At 39.4% G+C, this 21,312-nt stretch overlaps 1 protein-coding gene across 7 annotated transcripts in view; it reads left to right on the forward strand.

Annotated features, from left to right (window-relative positions):
• Focad (focadhesin) overlaps positions 1–21,312 on the forward strand; it is a 330,597-nt gene that overhangs the window by 199,791 nt on the left and 109,494 nt on the right. For all 7 annotated transcript variants that reach the window (XR_015619711.1, XR_015619712.1, XR_015619713.1 and 4 more), the window contains 4 exon segments: positions 4,237–4,371; positions 8,016–8,066; positions 9,077–9,160; positions 19,052–19,169. Coding sequence is in view for 4 of the 7 variants with exons in the window: in XM_087549044.1 (XP_087405170.1) it covers positions 4,237–4,371; positions 8,016–8,066; positions 9,077–9,160; positions 19,052–19,169 (388 nt within the window). In the remaining 3 variants the exon portion in view is untranslated.

The following is a 21,312-nucleotide window of genomic DNA, read 5'->3' on the forward strand; positions in this document are numbered from 1 at the left end:
TCTTGTTTTTGGGTATGCCTTGCTTACATGTAAGGCCCTGCTGTATGTAAAGATTCTAGAATGTTCTCTCCTAGTTTATGAAAAGAGTAGCTTTATAGGCATTATTTTTAAACTTTTTAAGTAGAAGAGAAAATTAAAATTTTTTTCCTGAGCTGTGAATGTTCTTTCTCCTCACTCAGAGAGGACTGGCTCCTTGTGTACAATTGATGACTGGAGTTTCGTCTATCCTGCTAGTTCATCAACATGCCATTGCAGCGTGAGGCATACCTTTTCATGGTGTATGGGTTTATAGAACTTTTGAGTGAAAGCCATTGTCTGACCAGCCTCACACTTCAACGCACTCTTCCCTCCTGTCTGTAGGATAGTTCTCTGTTACATCTTCCCAAGGATCTTAGTCAGGCGCCTATAGGATATCTCGTTTTCACCAGTTTACCCAGTTCTTAATTGTGGTGAATGTGCCCTCTTCCAGTTTCCTCCTGTGTTGTTTGGCTTTGCTTTGATCCAGGCTGTTAGGTTCCAGGCGTCTCAGTTTCTAACTCAGGTCCTGAGTTCTTTTTGTAATGAATTAAAGAGATGATCATTTTGATCATCCTTGTTTGTCATTCTTAGATTTGTTTGTGTGCTTGGTGTAGAATTTTAAAATTTTTAATTATTTTATTTTTTGACATTATTATATTGCTATATCATTTACCCTTCCTTTTCCTCACTCCAAACTTTCTCATATATCCATCCTTGCTTTTTTAAATTCATGGTCTATTTTTTCATTAATTGTTGTTATATACATATTTGTATATTTTTATACATATGTATTCCTAAATACAGAAATGTGATTCCCATACCCTACACTGTAGAAGAGGTTGATAAAAGATTCTAAGAAGAAGAATAGGAAGTTTGCTGTGAGATTGTGTCCCCTCGAATATCAGAGAAAACACCCATATTCTCTCGCTAACTTTGCTGCAAGCAACAAGAGACCTGCTAACATGGTGGTGCCCAAGGTCAGCCCTATACAAAGAACTACTGGCATCTAAGGAAAGCTGAGAGTGGGAGAAATAGTCTCCCCCAAGAAGGAGCACACTGAGTGATTATCCAATTCAGAGTCATCACCCCAGTTCTTTTAATTCTTTGTTCTCACCCTTAGATTTTTATTCCTGCCCCTCAGTGTAGTGTTGCCTTTAGTACTTGATGAAGACCAATAATGTGTTAGGCCAGTGAAGGGCAAGAATCAGGCTACATGGTCATTGTCTTTTTTAATACCTTAATATCTAGTTGAAAAGACAATTTCCATACACAAAAATAGCAAGCAATGCCAGTGTATAATTACATGCTAAACCAAGAGGCACAGCAATTTAAGTGTTAGAAGTTGAAGGGGAGAAAGGAGGAATAGAAAGAATTTCAGGAGAAAACCTTATTTAGGAAGTTTGATTTAAAACAGGTCTTGAATTAACCAAGATTGGCATTAGATAGGCATTTAAGGTAAGGGGTAAGCAGGGACAATCTGTGAGTTTACTGAGCAGCTCCTTTACCTCAAGGAATGGTTAGAAATAGAAATGTGAGGAGGAGGGAAAGCTGCTGGCCACTTTGACTTGGGCTATAAGATCACCACATGAACTTTAGCTAAACGAGATTTCCTTATGGAGTTAAGACTCATTTTATATGTTCCTCAGCTCTGAAATCTCTGATTTGTTTTTCCTTAAACTTTGGTCCAAATCCTTTGGTGTTCTAGGAATTCTGTGATCCACCTGCTCTCCCAGCATGCGTACTTTTTGTGCCAACAAATGGTTTTTCATGCTTGGCTTGCTATCTTGTGGTGCATCTGCACGACTTCCGCCCATTTCTTCTCTAGGTCAATTTCAAGCCTCACCATCATCTCTTGACACTCAGTGGCAGGATCCCTACCCCCGACATTTCTTTCCTTCTTAGGTTCCTCTTTCAGCTCTTTTATATCTAACAGAGTTGTAGTCATGCCAAGTAACTTAGGATCATGTGTTTCACTTCCTTTCTAATACGACTTGATAAATTCTTCAATAGACTGACCTGCATTTTATTTTGTGTTTCCTTCTGGTTTTGTGTACTGCTTTGGATATGTGCCTTTAGCTTTGTGGGTAGCGACTAAGGAATTACATCTTTTAAATTTATATTAGTTAATGTTTTGAAACACCTATTACTTGCAATACCACAGTTGCATTTTTCTTAATGTGCTTACTATCATACCTTGCCCATAGTATTCCTTTCTTAGTACATATTTGTTAGATTCAGATCATGGAGTAGATTCCAAAACACAGGACGTGTGTGTGTGTGTGTGTGTGTGTGTGTGTGTGTGTGTGTGTGTGTGTGTCTGTCTGTCTGTCTGTCTGTCTGTCTGTCTGTCTGTCCATCTGTCTGTCCGTCTGTCTGTTTTTCATGGAAAGAAGGAATTAGAGCAAAAACCATAAATCCAAGTTTTTCTAGAGGCATTCTTTTTGCTCTTATTTCCAGCCATTTCTTTTCCTGGGGGGTGGTGGTGGTAATTCTTAATCTGTCTCCTTAAAGCATATATTACTCATGCATCTTTGACATGTCTGCAATTGTGATTTCGTGTAGCTCTTCCTAAATAATTTATATTTGTACATAGAGGTAAGTTGTATATATTAACTGAAGCACAACAGAAGAGATGGACATTTAAGAAAAATTAATCCTGGTTAAACTTATTGGCCCTTTGTTGGCACTTTTCTTGTCTGTGTCTTAAAATTTTAATAAAATATCTATCAGTGGAAATAATCATCTGTCACAGCTCAAATTAACATTAGGAAGACATTTGAATAACTATAAAATCAGATATTGTGATGACTTAGGAACACTGGTCTAGGAAATTGGGACATGTAATGTAACATTTGTGTTTGCTTCCAGAGTTAACAGCCTGTTAATCCAAGAGTACTTTAAAAATATTTAAATTATTTATGATAAAATTATCTTATCTCCTTAACATTTTTGTAAGGCAAAATTGGCTGAGAAGTTTTTGAATCATATATGTATTACCCTCATTCCCAATTTTCTGGATGGGGTTTCTTACTTTTATCTTACCTTTTTTTTGGTATGTTTCTGGAAGTACATTTAAAAAAAATAGGTACACATATGTGTATATACACATATAAAAGCTGGAGTTGATGTATGTAGGGAGCGTGTGTGTGTGTGTGTGTGTGTGTGTCATGTATGATATTGTCTTTATTGTGACAAATACCCATGAAAGTGACTTTAAAGGAGATGCTTAGTTTTGCCTCCCACCTGCAGAAGCTCCCCCTCACTGTTGTTTTCCTGTAGTTTTGGGCCCTATGGTAGCATACCATGGCAGAGAGGACCGGATCATCTCATGGTAGTATGAGGGGGATGTAGGGAAGAGTGGGAGATGGAAGGAAGACCACCAAAGACAAGATACACCTTTCATGAGCATAGCCTAAGTGACCCACTTTCTCTAACTCTTGCAACCTCCTAGAAACCTATTCAGTTGAGAACTTCTGAATGGATTAACTCATTGATGTGGTTAGCACACTCGGGGACTTCACTGTCCAAGAACTTTATGAGCTGCACTTCAAGCTTTGATGTGGGGTTGGTGGGATGCCTGATATTTAAACCATAATGGGAATTGTTTAGTAACTGAAATGTAGTTGTTAAAAAACAATTTTGTGAGGTAAGTTGCATCTTCAACCATTTAAATTGATCTAAAACTTTCTTTTTATGTCTACTACCTTATAAAATCTTATCTCCTAGCAGTGCCCTTATTTCTTTCTTCTTATATTAGCAGAGAGCACTTCCTGCCACTCTGCAGTACTGGGGATTGAGCCCATGGCCTCCTCTCTGCTAAGGAATCCTCTCAGTGAATTCTCCTAGTAACCTTCTCTCCTCTCCTCTCCTCTCCTCTCCTCTCCTCTCCTCTCCTCTCCTCTCCTCTCCTCTCCTCTCCTCTCCTCTCCTCTCCTCTCCTCTCCTCTCCTCTCCTCTCCTGTTTGTTTGTTTATTTATTTATTTATTTATTTTTAATTTCTGTTTTGAGACAGGGTCTTGCTACATTGCCCAGACTGGTCTATGAGTTTGTCATGCAGCAAAGATGGACTTGACTTAGAATCCTACCACGTAGGCTTCCAAAGAAACTGGAATTTCATGCCTGAGCCACCTTGCCTAGCTTGTAGTACTCCTAACTCCTTATGACTTCATCTGAGTTTCAGTTTTCGTGGTTGTTGACTTTTTACCTTTGTTTCATAGGTTGTCTGTATTCGCTCCACATGGAATGCTCTCTCTCCCAAGTTGAGCTGTGACATGAGACCACTTATATTGAAGACCCTGAGTGAACTGTTCTCTCTGGTTCCTTCCTTAACAGTCAATACAGTTGAATATGAGGTATGTGTTTGCAGCCCAAGAAGCCGATTGTTCTGGAAAGGTGTATGATGTGATAACTACTCTCTGAATTAATCCTTCATTTTTACAACTGTTTACATAAAAGGAGATTATGCTTTTATTACAAGACTTATCAAGATTTTAAAAGTGTATTTTATGTTAAAAGTAGTTTCTAAAATGATAGTGTATACGATTAGCTGTTTAAAACCATTATTTCAAATGTTTTAAGTCAAAAAGCATAAGCATTAAAACTTATAAGTTCATGTTTATCATTTTAACAGCCCGAGACACTCCTGAGACTCCTTGCTGTGAGGCTCCTATGACGCTGTTTAATGCTTGCTTCCTAGCTCTGCTTTGAGTGAAATAGTAGACAGTAAAAACTGCATTTATGTCTTTACTTTATAAGGCCTCAGTCTCTTTTTCTCTCCATTACACCTTTCCTCCGGAAGAACTCTAGAGCAGTTTTATCGGTGAATGTCCAGTTCAGTGCCTCTAATAAATTGCCACCTTTCAAGTTTCTCTAACAGCCCTTTGTGTGTTTCAGATCAGGTGATTAGACAGAAGTATCAGAAAATACTTCTAGTCACTTTACTTTGTTTATATATGTGTGTGTGCATTCACCACGTGTGCCACATGCATTCGTGCATCTTCAGAGGTCAGAAAAAGGTGTTAGATTCCCGGGAGCTAATGTCCCATGTGGATGTGAGCCACCCAGCCTGGGTTCTGGGACTCTAATTCATGTCCTCTAGAATAGCAGGGGTTCTTTCTTAACTGTTGAACTATTTCTCTAGCCCCATTTCCTACCATTTAAAATGCTGCACAATGAATAAAATCCAATCCATAATTGCCGAGGTTGAATATCTAGGACTCTGCACAGTGTGTACTGGGTTCGTAGCTGCTGAATGAACTGTGGAGCCAATGCAGGTCGTCGCAAATTTATTTTTATGTGTGGTATTTTCTTATAACTATGAAAGAAAATACTTATTCCTCAATACATTAAGGGGAAACTTTGAGTTGTGACCCTTAGGGCGTGTAGTACAGCAGGTATCTTTGTTTCTGGGTATGATACCTGGGTACTCAGTCTTACTTTGTCCAGAGCCTACAGTGTGACTGGTCAATAGCTAAATCTCAAATGTACAGCCATGGCATGTTGGGCCTGTTCACTTTCTGTCCTCAATGTTGGAAATTTTAATACTTTTGAGTCGCTTGTACTTAAAGGTTTTGAAATTTTGTAATGGACTGCTTTGTGAAGTGGTTTTTATGTGTGGTTTTTGATGTTTGTATACGTGTGGCTGAGAAAGGCCTTTGACCTAGATGATCTTTTCTTTCAGATTTTTTATCTCCTTGGTTTGTCTTTACACAATCAGCAGTTTTCTGTTACTGAGGCAGACTGCACTGAGACCACTTAACCCACTTCTTTTTTCTCAGTCAGAGTGAGAATAGCAACAGTACTGTTAGCAGCAGTGAAGACACAGTGGAGAGATCCAGCCTCTCCTCTTCCCTCCAGCCTCTCCACTTCCCTCCCCCTCCTCTTCTCTACTTCTTTGCCTATTTGCTTTTCTCATATTTGCTCTCTTTTCTTCTCCCTCCCTTCCTCCTCTCCTCTCTCTTCCCTCTAATCTGTTGGTCCTGCTCTCTCACTCTTCCAAGGCATGTATTTAGTTGCTTTATTTAACTGTTTAGCAATTACTTGGATCGAAGCCAAAGTTACATTCAGTTTTCCCAAAACTTTTTTTTGTTCCTTTTTTCTCTTTATCTTTTATTGATTCTTGGTGAATTTCACACCATGTAACCCAATCTCACTCATCTTCCCGGCCCTTTGTATCTTCTCTCTGCCCTTATAACACCTCCCCCAGAAGAAAATAAAATATAAAAATAAAAAAGAATAAAACAAAACCAAAAGAAAACCAAACCAAACTAAACCCCATCTTTGTTGTGGCAGCTTTGGGGGTCACAGTGTGTCCCACAGTGCACCGTCTTTTTCACTTCTTTGCTTGCAGATGTTCATTGCAGTGAACACTGATCTTATTCAAGGCCTCTCTGGCTTCTGCTACACCATCCATTTTGGATCCTCACTGGGACTTCTTTTGAGGTAGATCACCCAATCCCACAGCCTGCAAGGGGCATGGCCAGCTCTCCTTCCTGCTACAGCTACGGGTGGAGGGCATCTCTCCAGTGCCCTCATCTCCTCATGGCAGCTGAGTGGCGGGGCCAGTTCCCTCAAGTTTGTGCCCTTGGATGCCCAAAAGTGCTTCTCACGTCACTTCTATCCCTAGTCACTTCCAAGCTTTCCATTTGTCTGGAATAAACTCTAGAAAACTGAATTTTCCTTTTACAACATGGCAGTTCTCTAAGTGCCATACCCAGCCATCCAGTGAAACAAAGGATGTCTCCCAATGTGTCTTCAAACCTTTCTTTTTATTCATGCTATTCCCCCCGACTAGACTTCCTTTCTTTTCATCTTTAATTTTAAAAATATGCTTTATGAATTGTAAAATCACATTATCTCACTCAATCCTTGGAGAATTTTCCTCCAGCAGGCAGCTGCTGCTCTCAAACTTCTTTGCCTGCCTCTGTGAACTTGTCTTTTATTTTATACTACAGGGATATATAATTTTCCCCACTAAACTATAAACAGTGAATCATAGAGTCCATGATTAAATTGGATTAGGCTTTTTAAATTGCCTTCCATTAGTTATGGTATATTTATTCACCGACTCAGAATACATTAATTCAAACCATATTATGCCATAATGGTACTGATAAATAATGGTAGATACTATTCATGGCCTCTGAAGAAATCAGTATTTATTGAATGTTTGATATATGCCAGGCAAGGGACTACATGAAAGTGTCTAACTCAGGTGTCCTCACTTTCCTGTTGTACTCCGTGGTCCACATCCTCTTCCTCCAAAGTTCAACAGGCACATGAGTGTGGTGGAGGAAGCAACGGACCTCGTTGGGGGGCCTTTCTGAATGCTGATTTAATTGGTGTCAGCAGACTGGCTTTGAAGATGTGCAGTGTTGCTTCCTGTTGACGTAAGGGGGAATTGTTCTGTAAAGTTAAGGAGGGAAGAACAACAGAATGTGATTCAGAGGGGTCAAGCACTAATCTTAACCCTGCCCTACACAAGGAAGGCACTGAGCACGAGCGGGCAAACAGTTCTGAGATTGACTAATTGTTTATTAAATAATTGTCATTAAAAGAAATCAGTCTAGGATTTGTGTTTTTAGTCTTTGAAGTGAAAAAAGACACAGTGACGGCCATATGACATGTGCAACTTAAGAGGGAATTAATCACACCACATGCTACCATGCACCTGCCATGCATCCAGTTAGGGGAAGGTGGCCTGGGAGTGGATGGGATGGGACTAAGACTAATGTCATGGAGTAGTGACGTTTGTATGGGACTTAAAAGATCAGAGACAATGGTCAGCTTTCTGGATGGTGTCATCTTGGCATTTTTAGTTATGCATGTGTGCAGATGGTCAATTTGAGTGGATTTCCTTTCTGAGTAACGGGTTCAGTCAATCAAATGATGCAAGTTCGTAGTAACGTAATTTCTACCACGTGTTACTTCAGAATCTTCAATTTAAGTCAAACCTTTTCTTAACTTTTTTTTTTCTATATGCTTCCCGATTTTTCAGAATTTTAAAGTTCAAGTCCTCAGCTTCCTCTGGACTCACACTCAAAACAAGGTATTTTTATAGAATATTTTTATAGGAATATCTGTGAATCAGAACAAACTGGGGAAAGGGTTATGGGAAAAAAAAGGCTCAAGATAAACAATTAGTTCTCTGGAACTGAAGTTTCCATTTTTAAAAAAGTGACTATTAGTAAGTTCATATTTAAAAATGGTTCTCCACTACTCTTATTAATAATGACATGTGAAGGGCTGTTGACATTATCCCTTGCTTTTTATGGTTCTTTCCCCTTTCTGCTTTGGTCCTTCCATATCTGTGTAGTAAAAGAAGGCCTAGTACACAGTACAGTCTGTGTGTTTATGTGGGTTCATGTATGATTGATGTATGTGGAGGCCAGAGGACAACTTCCCATGTCCAAGTAATATCTTTCTTGACACAGGTCTCTGACTGCCATGAATACACCTAGCAGGCTAGGCTAGCTATGCAGCGAGACCTGGGAAACTGCCTGTCTCTGCCTCCCCTGTGATAAGGTTCCAAGTGTGTGTCAGCATGCCAGGATTGCTGGAGACACACTTGCCCAGTGGGTGCATGAGCTCGGACTACAACTAGGTCACTTGTCCTGTTAAACACGGACTTGTCAGATTCTGAATCCTCACAGTCCTACTAAGATCTACTAACTCAGAGCGACCTGAGTAATTAGATAACTTATAAGATTCAAATTAGGATAAAACACTGAATGTTTTTGAGCCCATTGGCTCGGTTTTAGTTTTTGTTACTGTTGGGGGCACTTTCTCCTGAAGAATGCTTCATGGTGATCAGTCATTCTTACTTCTGACATAATGATTTTTTGGTTTTGTTTTGCACCTCTCCAACTTGGGTTTTTTTTTTTTAAACAGTATTTCTTTGAAACGAGAAACAATTTCTTTTCTCAAGCGTCTGGTAAATGTTCTTTTGGACTAAGTAGTACTTGAATCTCAATGGATCCTGGCATTGGTTAGAGGAGATTTTCTTGCCTTCTCTAGATCTGCCGCTGATGTCTGTTGCTTTCTGTCTGCTTCCTCCAGGATCCCATTGTAGCAAGTGCCGCATATAAATCTCTGTCTCACTTCAGTGCTGGAGAGCACACCATTCTTCACCTGCCAGAAAAGGTAAGCACTTTTGAATTTTTTGATGCCGGCTCTTGATTTTTTCCCTCTGGATTCTATGACTTTGTCTCTGGTCATAGGAGCTCTTTACTCGATGAATGTATGTATGTTCCTGTAGGTGTTAGCCTTTAGGCAGTATAACTTGCTCACTGTTCTTTTTGGTCTGTGAAACTGTGAGGGCTTATGCTTTGTAAGTGATGGGTTTGAATCTCTTGCAGCAGCTGAAAGGCAGTGTGGTGCAAAGGCATTTAGTTATCTTACGTGGCTTGCCTGGACGTTCTGAGCTGCTCCTGGAGCCACTTTTCTGTCAAGTTTGAGTACTTTCCTGGAGTTCAATTCTAAGCATGGCCTCACAGGTTCATATTTTTCTATTTCCTGTGGTGCTAAAGATCTTTATATCTCACAACAAATGGTATAAGTAAAAAAAAAAATCTTCCTTTTAGTAAGGTGGAAAATGATTTATATGGCATGAAGAAAGTGTTGTTACTTCTTAAGGCTCAGCAAAAATATGGTATTAGCTTTTAAAATAACTAAGTCGTTAATGTTGTTATTATTATTGCCGTGTTTGGGATGGAACTCCAGCCTTGTATACGTTAGGCAGTTATGTTTATTTTAAATGAAACATAAAGTCTAGTATCTGATGGACATAGAAGTACATTTCCTTAATCCCAGCACTCTCTGGATGTAAAGGTAGGAGGATGTCTATTATTTCTAGACCTGCCTGGTCCACATCTCAAGTTTTAGGCTAGCCAAGGGCTACACTGTGAGACTCTGTCTTCATAGAAATAAAGAAAAATCTAGTACTTACCTTATTTTAGGTCTTGCTATCATTGCCACTAAGTCCAAATAATACAGATGAGAGATGAATGCCTTTATGGTAAATGATAATATTATACTATATGAAATTACATATACCATTATCCAGAAAGTACCCTGGCTATCAAATGTTGTAAATTCCTTGGCATCTTCAGGCAGAAAAACATGTTTGGCTTTTGTTCTGTGTTAAGTCTTTACAGGGGTCAGGTACAGTAGGGACTTGGCCAACTTAACGCTCGTAGGATTGAAATGGAGCCTCCATGCAGAAGAAGCTGAGCACAGGTCCTGTTGAAGCCAAGTCGTAAGCAAGGCAGGATTTCCTGTACCACTGCGGACTCCCAACAACTTGCCTGGCCAGTGTATTCTGCAGTGCTTACAAGTGCTAAGGCTTACTTAGGTCTTCACAGTGAAAACCAAAGGCACTTCAAACTGCACTGCGCTAACCGTTCAAGTCTGCTTTTACAATGTACAGCTGGGGCTTGAGAGCTGTCTCACTGGTTAAGGAAGAGAGCCGACTGCTCCTCGGACAATCTGTGTAGTTCCTAGCATCCACCTAGTGGCTCAAAACTATCTGTAACTCTAGTTCCAGGGGATCTGACACCCTCTACTGGCATCCACGGGCATGGGCACTGTATAGTGTGGTGCACAGACGCAAAACCATACATGTGCAATAAGAAAATAAAAACAAAATAGTACTAGGAATTTGGTTTGATATCTCCCGCCAGTAGATCAGTCAAACACTAGTAGGGACACTTTTTTATTATGTTTTTAATAGGCATTTGCTTATTTAAATCATAGCATAACAAGTACCTCTGATTTTTGCTGTTATTGCAGAAATAGCCCAGTCTTGGTAATGGCTTTTATTAAGCAGTTCTTAAGCACTCCTTGCAACTTACCCTGTTAAAATATTGGCTTCTTTTTCTTTTATGCCTCTGGGGCTATATTCACCATCTGATTGTTTGTTAGAGATTATATACTCCATTAAATGGTATATGAAGTTCCCCTTTAGCAGTTCCTCAGTGAAACTCTTTGATACCTTCCGATGCATGCACACCTCACACCGGCTCTTTATACTTCATAATGTAACTAGTAGTGATCTACTTAGAATCCATGCTTCAGTCATCAGACTGCAGAATGATCAAGGAGAGCCTTTATCACTTCTTTATCTTCATCTTTAGGCATATTCTTTTAAGCATGCTTTTCTGTTGAAAGTAAAATCAGGTTGCATGTTAAAATCCCCTTCTCAGATAGGTCCTCTGCTTCAGAGTGGTAATAGCTCACTATTACTTACCCTTGCCACGGTGGTGACGGTGGGGTGTAAGAATCTTCCCCTCTCTGCCCCCAGTTTCTCTCACCAGGAATCCACCCTCCTGTGTAGACTCACAGCCTCCAGTGCTGAACCTTGTATCCACTGCCGCCGCCGCCTCCTCCTCCTCCTCCTCCTCCTCCTCCTCCTCCTCCTCCTCCTCCTCCTCCTCCTCCTCCTCTTCTTCCTCCTCCTCCTCCTCCTCCTCCTCTTCTTCCTCCTCCTCCTCCTCCTCCTCCTCCTCTTCCTACCCCTCTCCCTCCTCCTCCTCCTCCTCCTCTTCCCCCTCCTCCCCCTCCCCCTCCCCCCCTCCTCTCCTAGAGAATTTCACAATCTGCTATGGTTAAATAATACTTACTGGATATTTGCTAAGTGTTGGGCTCTGTCCTATGGGCTGAAGATGTTAAATGATTTTATGAGCTCTTTGAATTTTCAGTAAACATTTGAGTTTACTGAACTCAAATGAGTAAACAAATGAGTAAACATTTTCATTGTTTATCTCAAAATGAAAATCTAAATTTGATTAAAATTTTTTGAGGACCTTTTCATTTCTATGTTAAAAAATATATAGTGTTCTTTCCATTATTTGTATGTATTCTGTTCTTTCATTCTATTTACTATTTTACCTTCATTTCCACAGCATTCCTCTATGTACTCCCCCGCCCCAACAACAACAACAACAGCAAAACCCCATACAAATCAATTAAGACAATATAGAATTGTATTTTCTAGTAAAGTAACAAATAGTGGATACATTTTTACATAGAAGACTGATTATTTTCTTCTGACTTAGAGTCATTAAAAATATTAAACAGTTTTAAAATTAAACTTATAAGATCTTAAGATAGTCTTGTTGATTTCTGAGGTTAATTTTAGAAGTGATAAAGACGGACTCATTATGTATCCAGGGTTGGTATAGCTGTGCTGTAACCACTTGGCTTTGATTTAAGTGAATGTCATTGCATTCATCAGAGGCTGTTTCTCTTTTGAACTAAATGTATGCAGATACTTGACACTTTCTCCATTATGCTCCTCTGCTTGCGTACACACTCTTAGATTTTCACAGGTTAGACACACGGCAAGGTGCTTGGAAGGTTATCTGGCTAGGAATGCACAGTGAGGCATATTGTAGGCTAAGTTTTCTCATAGTCAATTTAAAGGAGATTTTTAAAGTAATTTGTCATTTTTTTATTCCGCTTTGAGTTTTTCCAATGAAGCATTTCTATAATTTGGAGGCCTTGTGGTTTTCTGTCTTCTAAGAATGTACTGAGCTTTCCCTGGATGTTTTAGCAGCTAATGTGTTGCAATTGCCCAAATTTTGTAACTTCAACAGATACTCTTACAAGTGAGTGCTGTCCCTCTGAGCCTATTAAGTTGTTACATATAAACCAAGGGGAAGGATTGATGTTAGATAGTAGGAGGAAATAATTCCTTAAGACCTGAGCAGAGGCAGGAGAGATGGCTCGACAGTTAAGAGCACTCACTGCTCTTACAGGGGACCGAAGTTCGACTCCTAGTGCCTACATTAGCTGGCATTCACATCAGTATGAAATTAGACTATTTAAGATGAGTGGTTGGGTTTTCATCGTTCCACCTTAGAACTTCCTATAGTGGCTTTTAGAAATGTCAGTGGCCTGAATACTGTTACTTGTTTTGAGTAATGTCACTTGATGGAGCAGAAGGGAGGACCAGGAAAGAAACAGTAAGTACAGAGTGATTGTATCCCTTCTAAGCAATTCTGGAAGCATTTGGTTCTTTAGCACACTTTGCCCAGCAGCTAAGTCTCCTCACATGGAGGGCAGCAGTGGTTTCCTTTTCTCCTTTGCTGCCACCCCATTTCCTTTCTTTTTACTTTCATCTTAAACAACTGTTTTGAGATGTAATTCACAAACCATAGGACTCAGCCATTTAAAGCCAACAGCTCAGCATGGCTAGAACTTGTAAAGAGTGTGTGAGAACATTATTCCCTAAAAGAGCCCATGTTGGGTAGGTGGTCGTCTTTATCTCTTCCTCTCCACATCCTAAACAAACATTCATCTTCTTTCAATCTCTGTGAATTTGTCTTTTCTGGACCTTTCTATAAACAGAGTCATCCAGGTTTCTCTATATGCAGCATGTTTCTCTACGTATCTCTATGCTTTATTCTCCTTTTTAAAAAACGTTGATCATTTTTCACTGCCCCAAGCAGTTCTCTCTCCAGTCCCTAATATATACTTTCATGTCTGTTATTTTAAAGGAAGATTCACAGGTAAGAGAAAACATATGGTCTTGTTAATTTCATTGAATATGGTGATCTTTAATTTCATCCTCTTTCCTACACGTGACATGACTCTACTCTTCATATTGGTAGGATAATATGCTACAGGGCATACATGGCACTTTCTTTCTAACCAGTCAGCTGCTGCTGGGCTACTGTGAACAGCGCCACAGTAACATGAGTATGCAGGGATCTCTATAGCAAACCACCCTTAGTTCCTTCAGGTATACACTGAGAAGGCGGAGAGCTGGGCTATAGGCTAGTCCTTCACTTAGTTTCCTGGGGGGCTTGCAAACTGACTCCAGCAGTATATTGAGGGTTCTTTCCCCTTACATCATTGGCAGCATTTGGTATATTTTTAAATATTTTATATTTGCTACTCTGATTGGATTTGGGCTAATTAAGTCACTTTGTCTGCCCAATGACTAACAATGCTGCACACATTTGCATTTGCGTGCTTGTTTATTTGAGAAGTGTCTGTTAATTTTTTTCATTTTTGTTTGGATTATTTGTTTTTTAATATTAAAGTTTTAAAATTCCTTAGATATTCTGAATATTAATCCCTGTTGGTTAAGTAGAAGGCAAAAGGTTTTTGCTAGTGCATGTGCTGCCCCTTCCCCACTCTGCCATTTTTTCTTAGAAGGACTATAATATGATGCGATCACCATTTGTCCTTTTCAGGACTGAGGGAGTCCTACTCAGAAGATCATTGATGGTGCTGGAGAGAAGGCTTAGCAGATAAGAGCACTGGTTGCTCTAACAAAGGACCCAGGTTCAATTCCCAGCACCCGTTTAATAGTTCACAGGCATCTGTAGCTCTAGTTCAGAAGGATCTGGCACTGTGTTCTGAACTTCACAGGCTCCTCTCGTGCAAGCCGTACACTCACACATGCAGGCGGAACTCCCATGCAAAAAAACAAAATTGCTTTGCAAAGTCATTGCCAGAGAAGAGTGGCATTACACACCTGTAGTCCAGACTTGGGAAGCAACAAAGGGAGAGTCAGGAGCTCCAGCTCAGCCTCGCTACATAACTAGTTGGAGGCTAGCCTGAGCTATGTGAACTTCTCTCTCCAGAACATAGGTCCTCTACCTCCCAAGGGAAAAGGGCTGTTGCCTGGGCCTATACCTTGAATTATTTCCCCTAGATTAGTCTCAGCCTCTCGATCCTTAGGTTGATGTCTTTAATCAATTTTATGTTGATTATTTTATTTTAAATAGTGTACCAGAAGTAATGGTCTGCTTTCAGTGTTCTCTGTGGATATGTAGGGTCTCCTTTCTTCCTTCCTTCCTTTCTTTCTTTCTTTCTTTCTTTCTTTCTTTCTTTCTTTCTTTCTTTCTTTCTTTCTGTTTTTGCACTCTTTCTTGAGACTTTTCTCTAGCACATGTTTTTCACCATTCTTTTGAAGACTATTTTGCTGTGACTGGGTACATTTAGTTTTTTGTTCATCTGTTTTTTTTTTTTTCATTGTTGTTTGTTTCTGCTTTTGTGTCAATATTAAGCTGTTTTTGTTTTTATAGTTGTATAGTATAATTTACAATATTTTCCCCTCCTTTCCTCTCCACTCCACAAGATTACTTTGGCTTATTGTGGTTTCTTGTCCTTGAATATGAATTTTAGGATTAATATTTTCTCTTTCTATGAAGAATATGATTAGAGTTTTGAGGCTCTCCCAGAATCTCTCTTCTTTTTGGTTACTTGGCCTTTTTGAAAATATTAATCTTAATAATCTATAAACATTGGATGTCTTTCCATATTCTTCAGTGACACATATTTTTACTTCGTTGGTTAAATTTATTCCTAGGTATCTTGTTTAGGAAAGGGTTATTGAGAGTAACATTGTTTCCCTGGTTTATTCCTCATTAAGTTTGTTGTTTAGAAAGCTATTGCATTCTTTCATATATATATATATAGTTTTCTAAAGGTATACCTGATTTAAATTTTTTTTTGGTGGACTCTTAAGGTTTTTAAACTATAGTACTGTGTATATGTGTGAATAATAATTTACTTCTTCCTCTCCTGTATGCATTCCTTTTCCTTATTCTCTTACTGACTTGGCTATGGTTTCAAGTACTAGATTGAATGATAGCAGATAAAGTAGAGAACCTTGTCTTCCTTCCAGGTTGAGAGGAAATGACTTTGTTTTTCCTTATTCAATATAAAGTTGGCTGTAGTTTTCTGTCTATAACTTTCATTGTCTTGAGGCGTTATTCTGTCTCTGATTTCTGCAGGGTGGGAGTTTCTCATGAAGGGGTATTGAATTCTGTGAAAGTTTTCTACCTGCAGTAATTATGCAGTTTCTGTCCTGGGACTGGTTAGGTGATCCATTTTTAAATTCTTTTAGAAGATTTATCTGTCTTATCTTACATGTATAAATGTTTTGCCTGCACGTATGTGCAACACATGCACGCTTGTTGGATGCCTGGAAATGGGGTTAACAAATGGCTGTGAGCCACTGGATGTGCTTTGGGAATCAAACCTGGGTCCTCTGGGTCAACAGGTACTTTCCAGCCCCTGCTTGTTATATTTTTATGTGCTTACATTTTTAAAAATTCACTGTAGCCTGATTTCAGCCCTCCTCCTGCCTCTCCTCACACCCTTCCCCTATTCTTCCATTTCCTTATCCTCAGAGACCCCACACTGTGGGCACCAACTCACTCTGAAACATCAAGTCACAGCTGGAATAGGTGCATCCTCTCCCTCTGAAGCCAGGAAGGCAGCCCAACTAGGGGAAAGGGGTCCAGAGGCAGGCAATAGCGTCAGAGACAGCCCCTGTTCCAATTGGTGAGGGACCTACATGAAGACCAAGTTACATATCTGCTACAAATGTGTTGGGGACAGAAGTCCAGCCCACACATGCTCTTTGGTTGGTGGCTCAGTCTCTATGAGCTACCATGGGCCCAAGTTAGTTGACTCTAGGTCTTCTTGTGGTATCTTTGACCCCTCCAGCTCCCTTAATCCTCTTCCCCACCCTTCCACAGAACTCTCAGGACTCCACCGATTGTTCAGTGCATCTGTCTCCGTCAGTGGCTGGAAGAAAGCTCTCAGAAGACAGTTATCCTAGAGTCTACACGCATAGCAGAGGGCCATTGATAGTGTCAGGGGTGGGCTCTCTACTGGGAGATTCGCTATTGAGGCTTCAGTCTCATTGTTCATAGTTGATTTGTTTAGGCTTTTCATCTTCTTTAATATTTGCATATGGTATATGTGTGGACTTTTATGCATTTCTTCCACATTCTTCAATTTATTAGAATTTTTTGAAGCTTCCTCCAGAGGTTCTTTGGATTTCAGTGGTTCCCTGAGGTTCTCTGGATTTCAGTGGTATCTATTGCTTTTCCTCTGTGTCTAGTCTTTCTGTCTCTTCTGATTTGCTGGGTGAAGTCTTTGTCAATGCTGTTTATGCCTTCAAAGGACAAATTCTTTTTTTTTTTCATTGATTCTTTTGATTTTCAGTGTTATTTCCATTATTTCAACAAGTTCATTTTTGATCTTTTTTTTCCAAACCTTTATTTATCTGGTACATCTGGAAGAGAAGGGCATATGTGTGGTGGCACATGCGAGGCTATCACAGGGCAAATCAGTTTTCACTGTCTCTTTACGGGTCTCGGGGATCAAATCAGGTCATCGGGCTTGGTAGCAAGTGCCCTAAGCCTTGCACCCTTTATTATTTTTTTGAAGTTTTATTTTATTGCTTTTAATGATTGAGTAGTGTTCCATTGCATGAATTTACTTAAGTTTGCTTATTAATTCATACACTGAAGAATATTTGAGTACCCTTTTATTTGGGAACTATAATGAATAATGCTTCTTGAACATTTGTATATAAATCTTTGTATAAGCATATACTTTTGTCTGTTTTTGTTATTGTTTTTATTGTTTTTCCAAACATTCTTGGTGCTTAAAACAAAGAAGCAGGTCAGAGTGACAGTGAACTAGCTCTTTTGTTCACCCAGTTTTCAGGAATTAGGAGGTTCTAGTACTGGTTAGACTTTCAAAGACAGTTCTCAATCTTAGTAGACATAGAAAATTGCAACCACAAGCCAGAGACACTTGAAACTCTGCTTGTCAGAACTAAAGGTTCTTTCTCTTTGTGCCAGGGCATCTCTGATAACTCTCCTTACGGATTCATGGCTGTGCTGGAGTCAGATTATTACACATAAGAGAAGCATTTGCTGTCTGTTTTCTTTTATCCTTTTGAAGACTCCTGACTCAGTGCAGTTGCTAATGAAATGGTGCTTTGGGGACCCATGAAGGAGGCAGTCTGCAGGAATTGTTAATTATTTCTAAAAATAACTTCCGGAGACAGGCAAATGGTAACGACTAGATTCTGGCACTTTATGGTTATAGCAACCACTTTTCTGTATTTTGATTCCCTACCCTAATGCTTAATTATCTCCACATGGACATTATGATGGTGTGTCATTGAAAGTATTAAAAACTTAATTAATTGCCACCATCATGTTATAGAAAATATGATAGTGCTAATCTTAGATTCTTATTTTGGTTCACACAAAGCTAAGTAATCACAAAGCAACTGAAAAAAAAACTTCAAAATGCAAATTACACATAGTAAAGCAAAGCTACTGATTACTGATTTTAGTGTTATTTTCCATAGCAACTATTGCTAAATCCAAAGAATGTCAAATAGAGCATTTGTCATGTCACAATCTTGTCACTAGAAGATTTGACACTTCGCCTTAGAGAATAAGTAGGAATGACAATTTTTAAAAATTTAAACTTAATATTTGTGTGTATGTATGTATGTGTTTGTTACATGTGGGTGCAGTCAGAGAGGCCAGAAGAGTAGGTTGGAATGCCAAGAGCTAGAGTTTTAAACCTTGGTGGGCTGCCCAGCATGGGGCTGGGATCCAAACTCAGGTCCTCTGGAAAGTCAACAGTTGCTCTGGTCTCGAGCCATCTCTCTAAAATCACACATTAAAATAAAAACTTACATAAATAAAATATTTAACTATACACCAGAATAGTTAAACACATTGAAAATGTCATTAATATCTTACTTTACTGTGTGATGTATTGTTTTATTAGTTTTCTATAATAATTGCTTATGCTGGCGTATGGTGATGTTCTTGTTATATTGCTCTCGGTTCATTAAATGCAACTGAGAGCATACCAAATAACATGAATTTACCATTCAGTCAGAGAGTGTGTGTGTGTGTGTGTGTGTGTGTGTGTGTGTGTGTGTGTGTGTGTGTGTGTATGTTGGGGGGTGAAGGGAGCCAGGTCTCTTTATGGCTGACCTAGAATTCACTATGTAGACTAGACTGACCTTGAACACAACAGTTCCACCTGCCTCTGCCTCTCATGTGCTTGGATTAAAGGTGTGCACCACCACACCTGGTGATACATGATAGAATTTTTTAAATTTTTATTTAAATTGTCTTTTGATATTGAAGAGTGATTGAGTCTAAGACAAATTTTTATATCTTAACAGTCAACAAAGAATGTATTTGACATGTGTTATTTTCATGCTCTCTAACATGTCATTACTTATGTCAGATAAGGCCAGAAATGCCGGTTCCCGATGAGTTGGATGAGGAGGAATCTGTGGACCTTTCCATCCCTGGCTCTTGCTATCTCCGACTGCTGACCATCACTGCTCCTTCAGTTTTACCAGGTAACTCCTGTTTGACTGGAATCTTCCAGTGCTTTTGCCTGTGTAGTAAATTGTGGGAGCTTCTGTTTGTTTATTTGGTGTGCACATGCTGTTGTTTACAAACAGATACTTTCTATCTGAAATGCTAAGTGTACCTGAGTGTTTTAGAGGGACGGTCTCAGGTGATATGGTGTTTCACCATCATAAAGCCATTAGAGGACAGTAACATTTAACTGAGCATAATTGTTCTCAATGAGAAGTAGAAGTCATTTCAAAAGCTGGTAATTGTGTAAAACAGATTTAAAGTAGAACTCCAGGCCACTGCTTTAATTAATGCCTCTTTGTTATAAGCTAAGTGAGAAATATCTACTTTTAAGAGATTTACTTGTGGTTTAATCATTATGAATTTATTTTCCTTTTTAAATTAAATTTATTTATTTATTCCCTTACAACCCAATATCAGCTTTCCTTCTCCTCCCAGTACATCCTCCTTCCCTTTGGAGAAGAAGTCCCACTGGGACTCCCTAGCACATCTTGTTGCCTCAGAGGACTAGGCACATCCTCTTCCCCTGAGGCCAGACAAGGCTGTCCATTTCAGGCCATGGGATTCACAGGCAGGCAGCAGGCAGGTGAGAGGCTCAGGGGCAGTCTCTGCTCCAGTTGTTTGGGAGAAGACCAACCTGGTCATCTGCTGCATATGTTCAGGGTGCCCTAGGTCCAGCCCATGTTCTTTGATTGATGATCCAGTCTCTAGGAGTCCAAGGGTCAAGGTTAGTTGACTCTGTTGGTCTTCCTGTGGCATCCCTGTCCTTTAGGGTTCCTCAGTCTTTCCCCCAGCTCTTCCATAAGATGATCCAAGCTCCATGTAATGTTTGGTGTGAGTCTCAGTATCTCTTCCCATTGACTGCTGGGTGCAGTGAGCCTCTCAGAGGACAGCTATGCTGGGCTCCTGTCTATTGCATTTTTAAAAGATTTTATTTTATTATTTTTTGGGTTTGGGTACCTTGCTTGCATGTATCTCTGTGTGCCATATAAATAGCTTGTGCTTGGGGAAATACCACAGACAATTTTGAGGGACCCACATGGGTGCAGGGAATAGAACTCAGGTCCTTTGCAAGAACAAGAACTCTTACCTGCTGAGGCATCTCTCCACACCAGTTTTTTCTTTCTATAAAGTTTGTGAATCACAGTATTAAAGTTTTAGAGCTATAAATTAACGTGTGCATTATTTGTGCATATACAGACGTAAGTTAGTTAATTTAAGCAGGAGTCAGGTTGGGCACTGAAACACACAGGTGTGGTGTGCTGATGAGGCAGAAGCAGAAGGCCGTGAGGGAGAGGCCAGGGTTAGACTTCTGCCAGGCACAGTGGATTTGAGCCTCACCTGGTCTGTGTAGTGAGTTGCAGGCCATCCTGGGCTACTTGGTGGCACCATGTCTTTTTGTGATTTTAAATAATTTTAAGGATCAAATTATGTGGTCATTGGTTTTGGTATTAGGTTTATTAGACTGCTAGCTTTTAAGAGGCATGCTGTGCGTGTATGTGGTCTTCACACACGTAAAACTTTCACTGCCTCTTTTTAAGACTTACCCAAGAAACAGTAGGTGAATATAGCTGAGACATGGATTATGACTATGATTAAAATTTTATATTATTTAAAATTTATCTCCTTGCTATTAAAAATTCCTTAAAAATTTCATAGATGATCCATTGTGATAGCTGAGATATGGATTATGGGCTGTGATTAAAATTTCATATTATTTAAAATTCATCTTCTGGTTATTAAAAATTCCTTAAAAATTCCATAGATGATCGTTGTGATCGTAAGCTCGTCAATGTTAGCCAATATTTTGCTTTTTTGTTCAAATTCTGCCTTGAAAATATATACATGCAAACACTTAAGTTTTGAAAATGAGGTTTCATAAAAGAAATGAATGTTGTTATAGCTTTTCAACATAGTCATTGTTATATGTGATTATAGTAACCTATAGTGTTAATATCTGTTTATTTCTTGATTTCCTGACAAGTAGAGTTTCTCTGGAAATTTAGCCAAGTATGTATTGTTCATTTTTAGACAGAAGTCCTGACTGTCTCTGCCTCCTTTCATTGGAGCAAACTGAACAGTGGAGCATAGCCAAAGCTACCATGTTTTCATGTCTTCTCT

The sequence above is a fragment of the Rattus norvegicus genome, chromosome 5, assembly GCF_021556685.1.
Source record: "Rattus norvegicus strain SHRSP/BbbUtx chromosome 5, alternate assembly SHRSP_T2T, whole genome shotgun sequence".
NCBI classification, from domain to species: domain Eukaryota; kingdom Metazoa; phylum Chordata; class Mammalia; order Rodentia; family Muridae; genus Rattus; species Rattus norvegicus.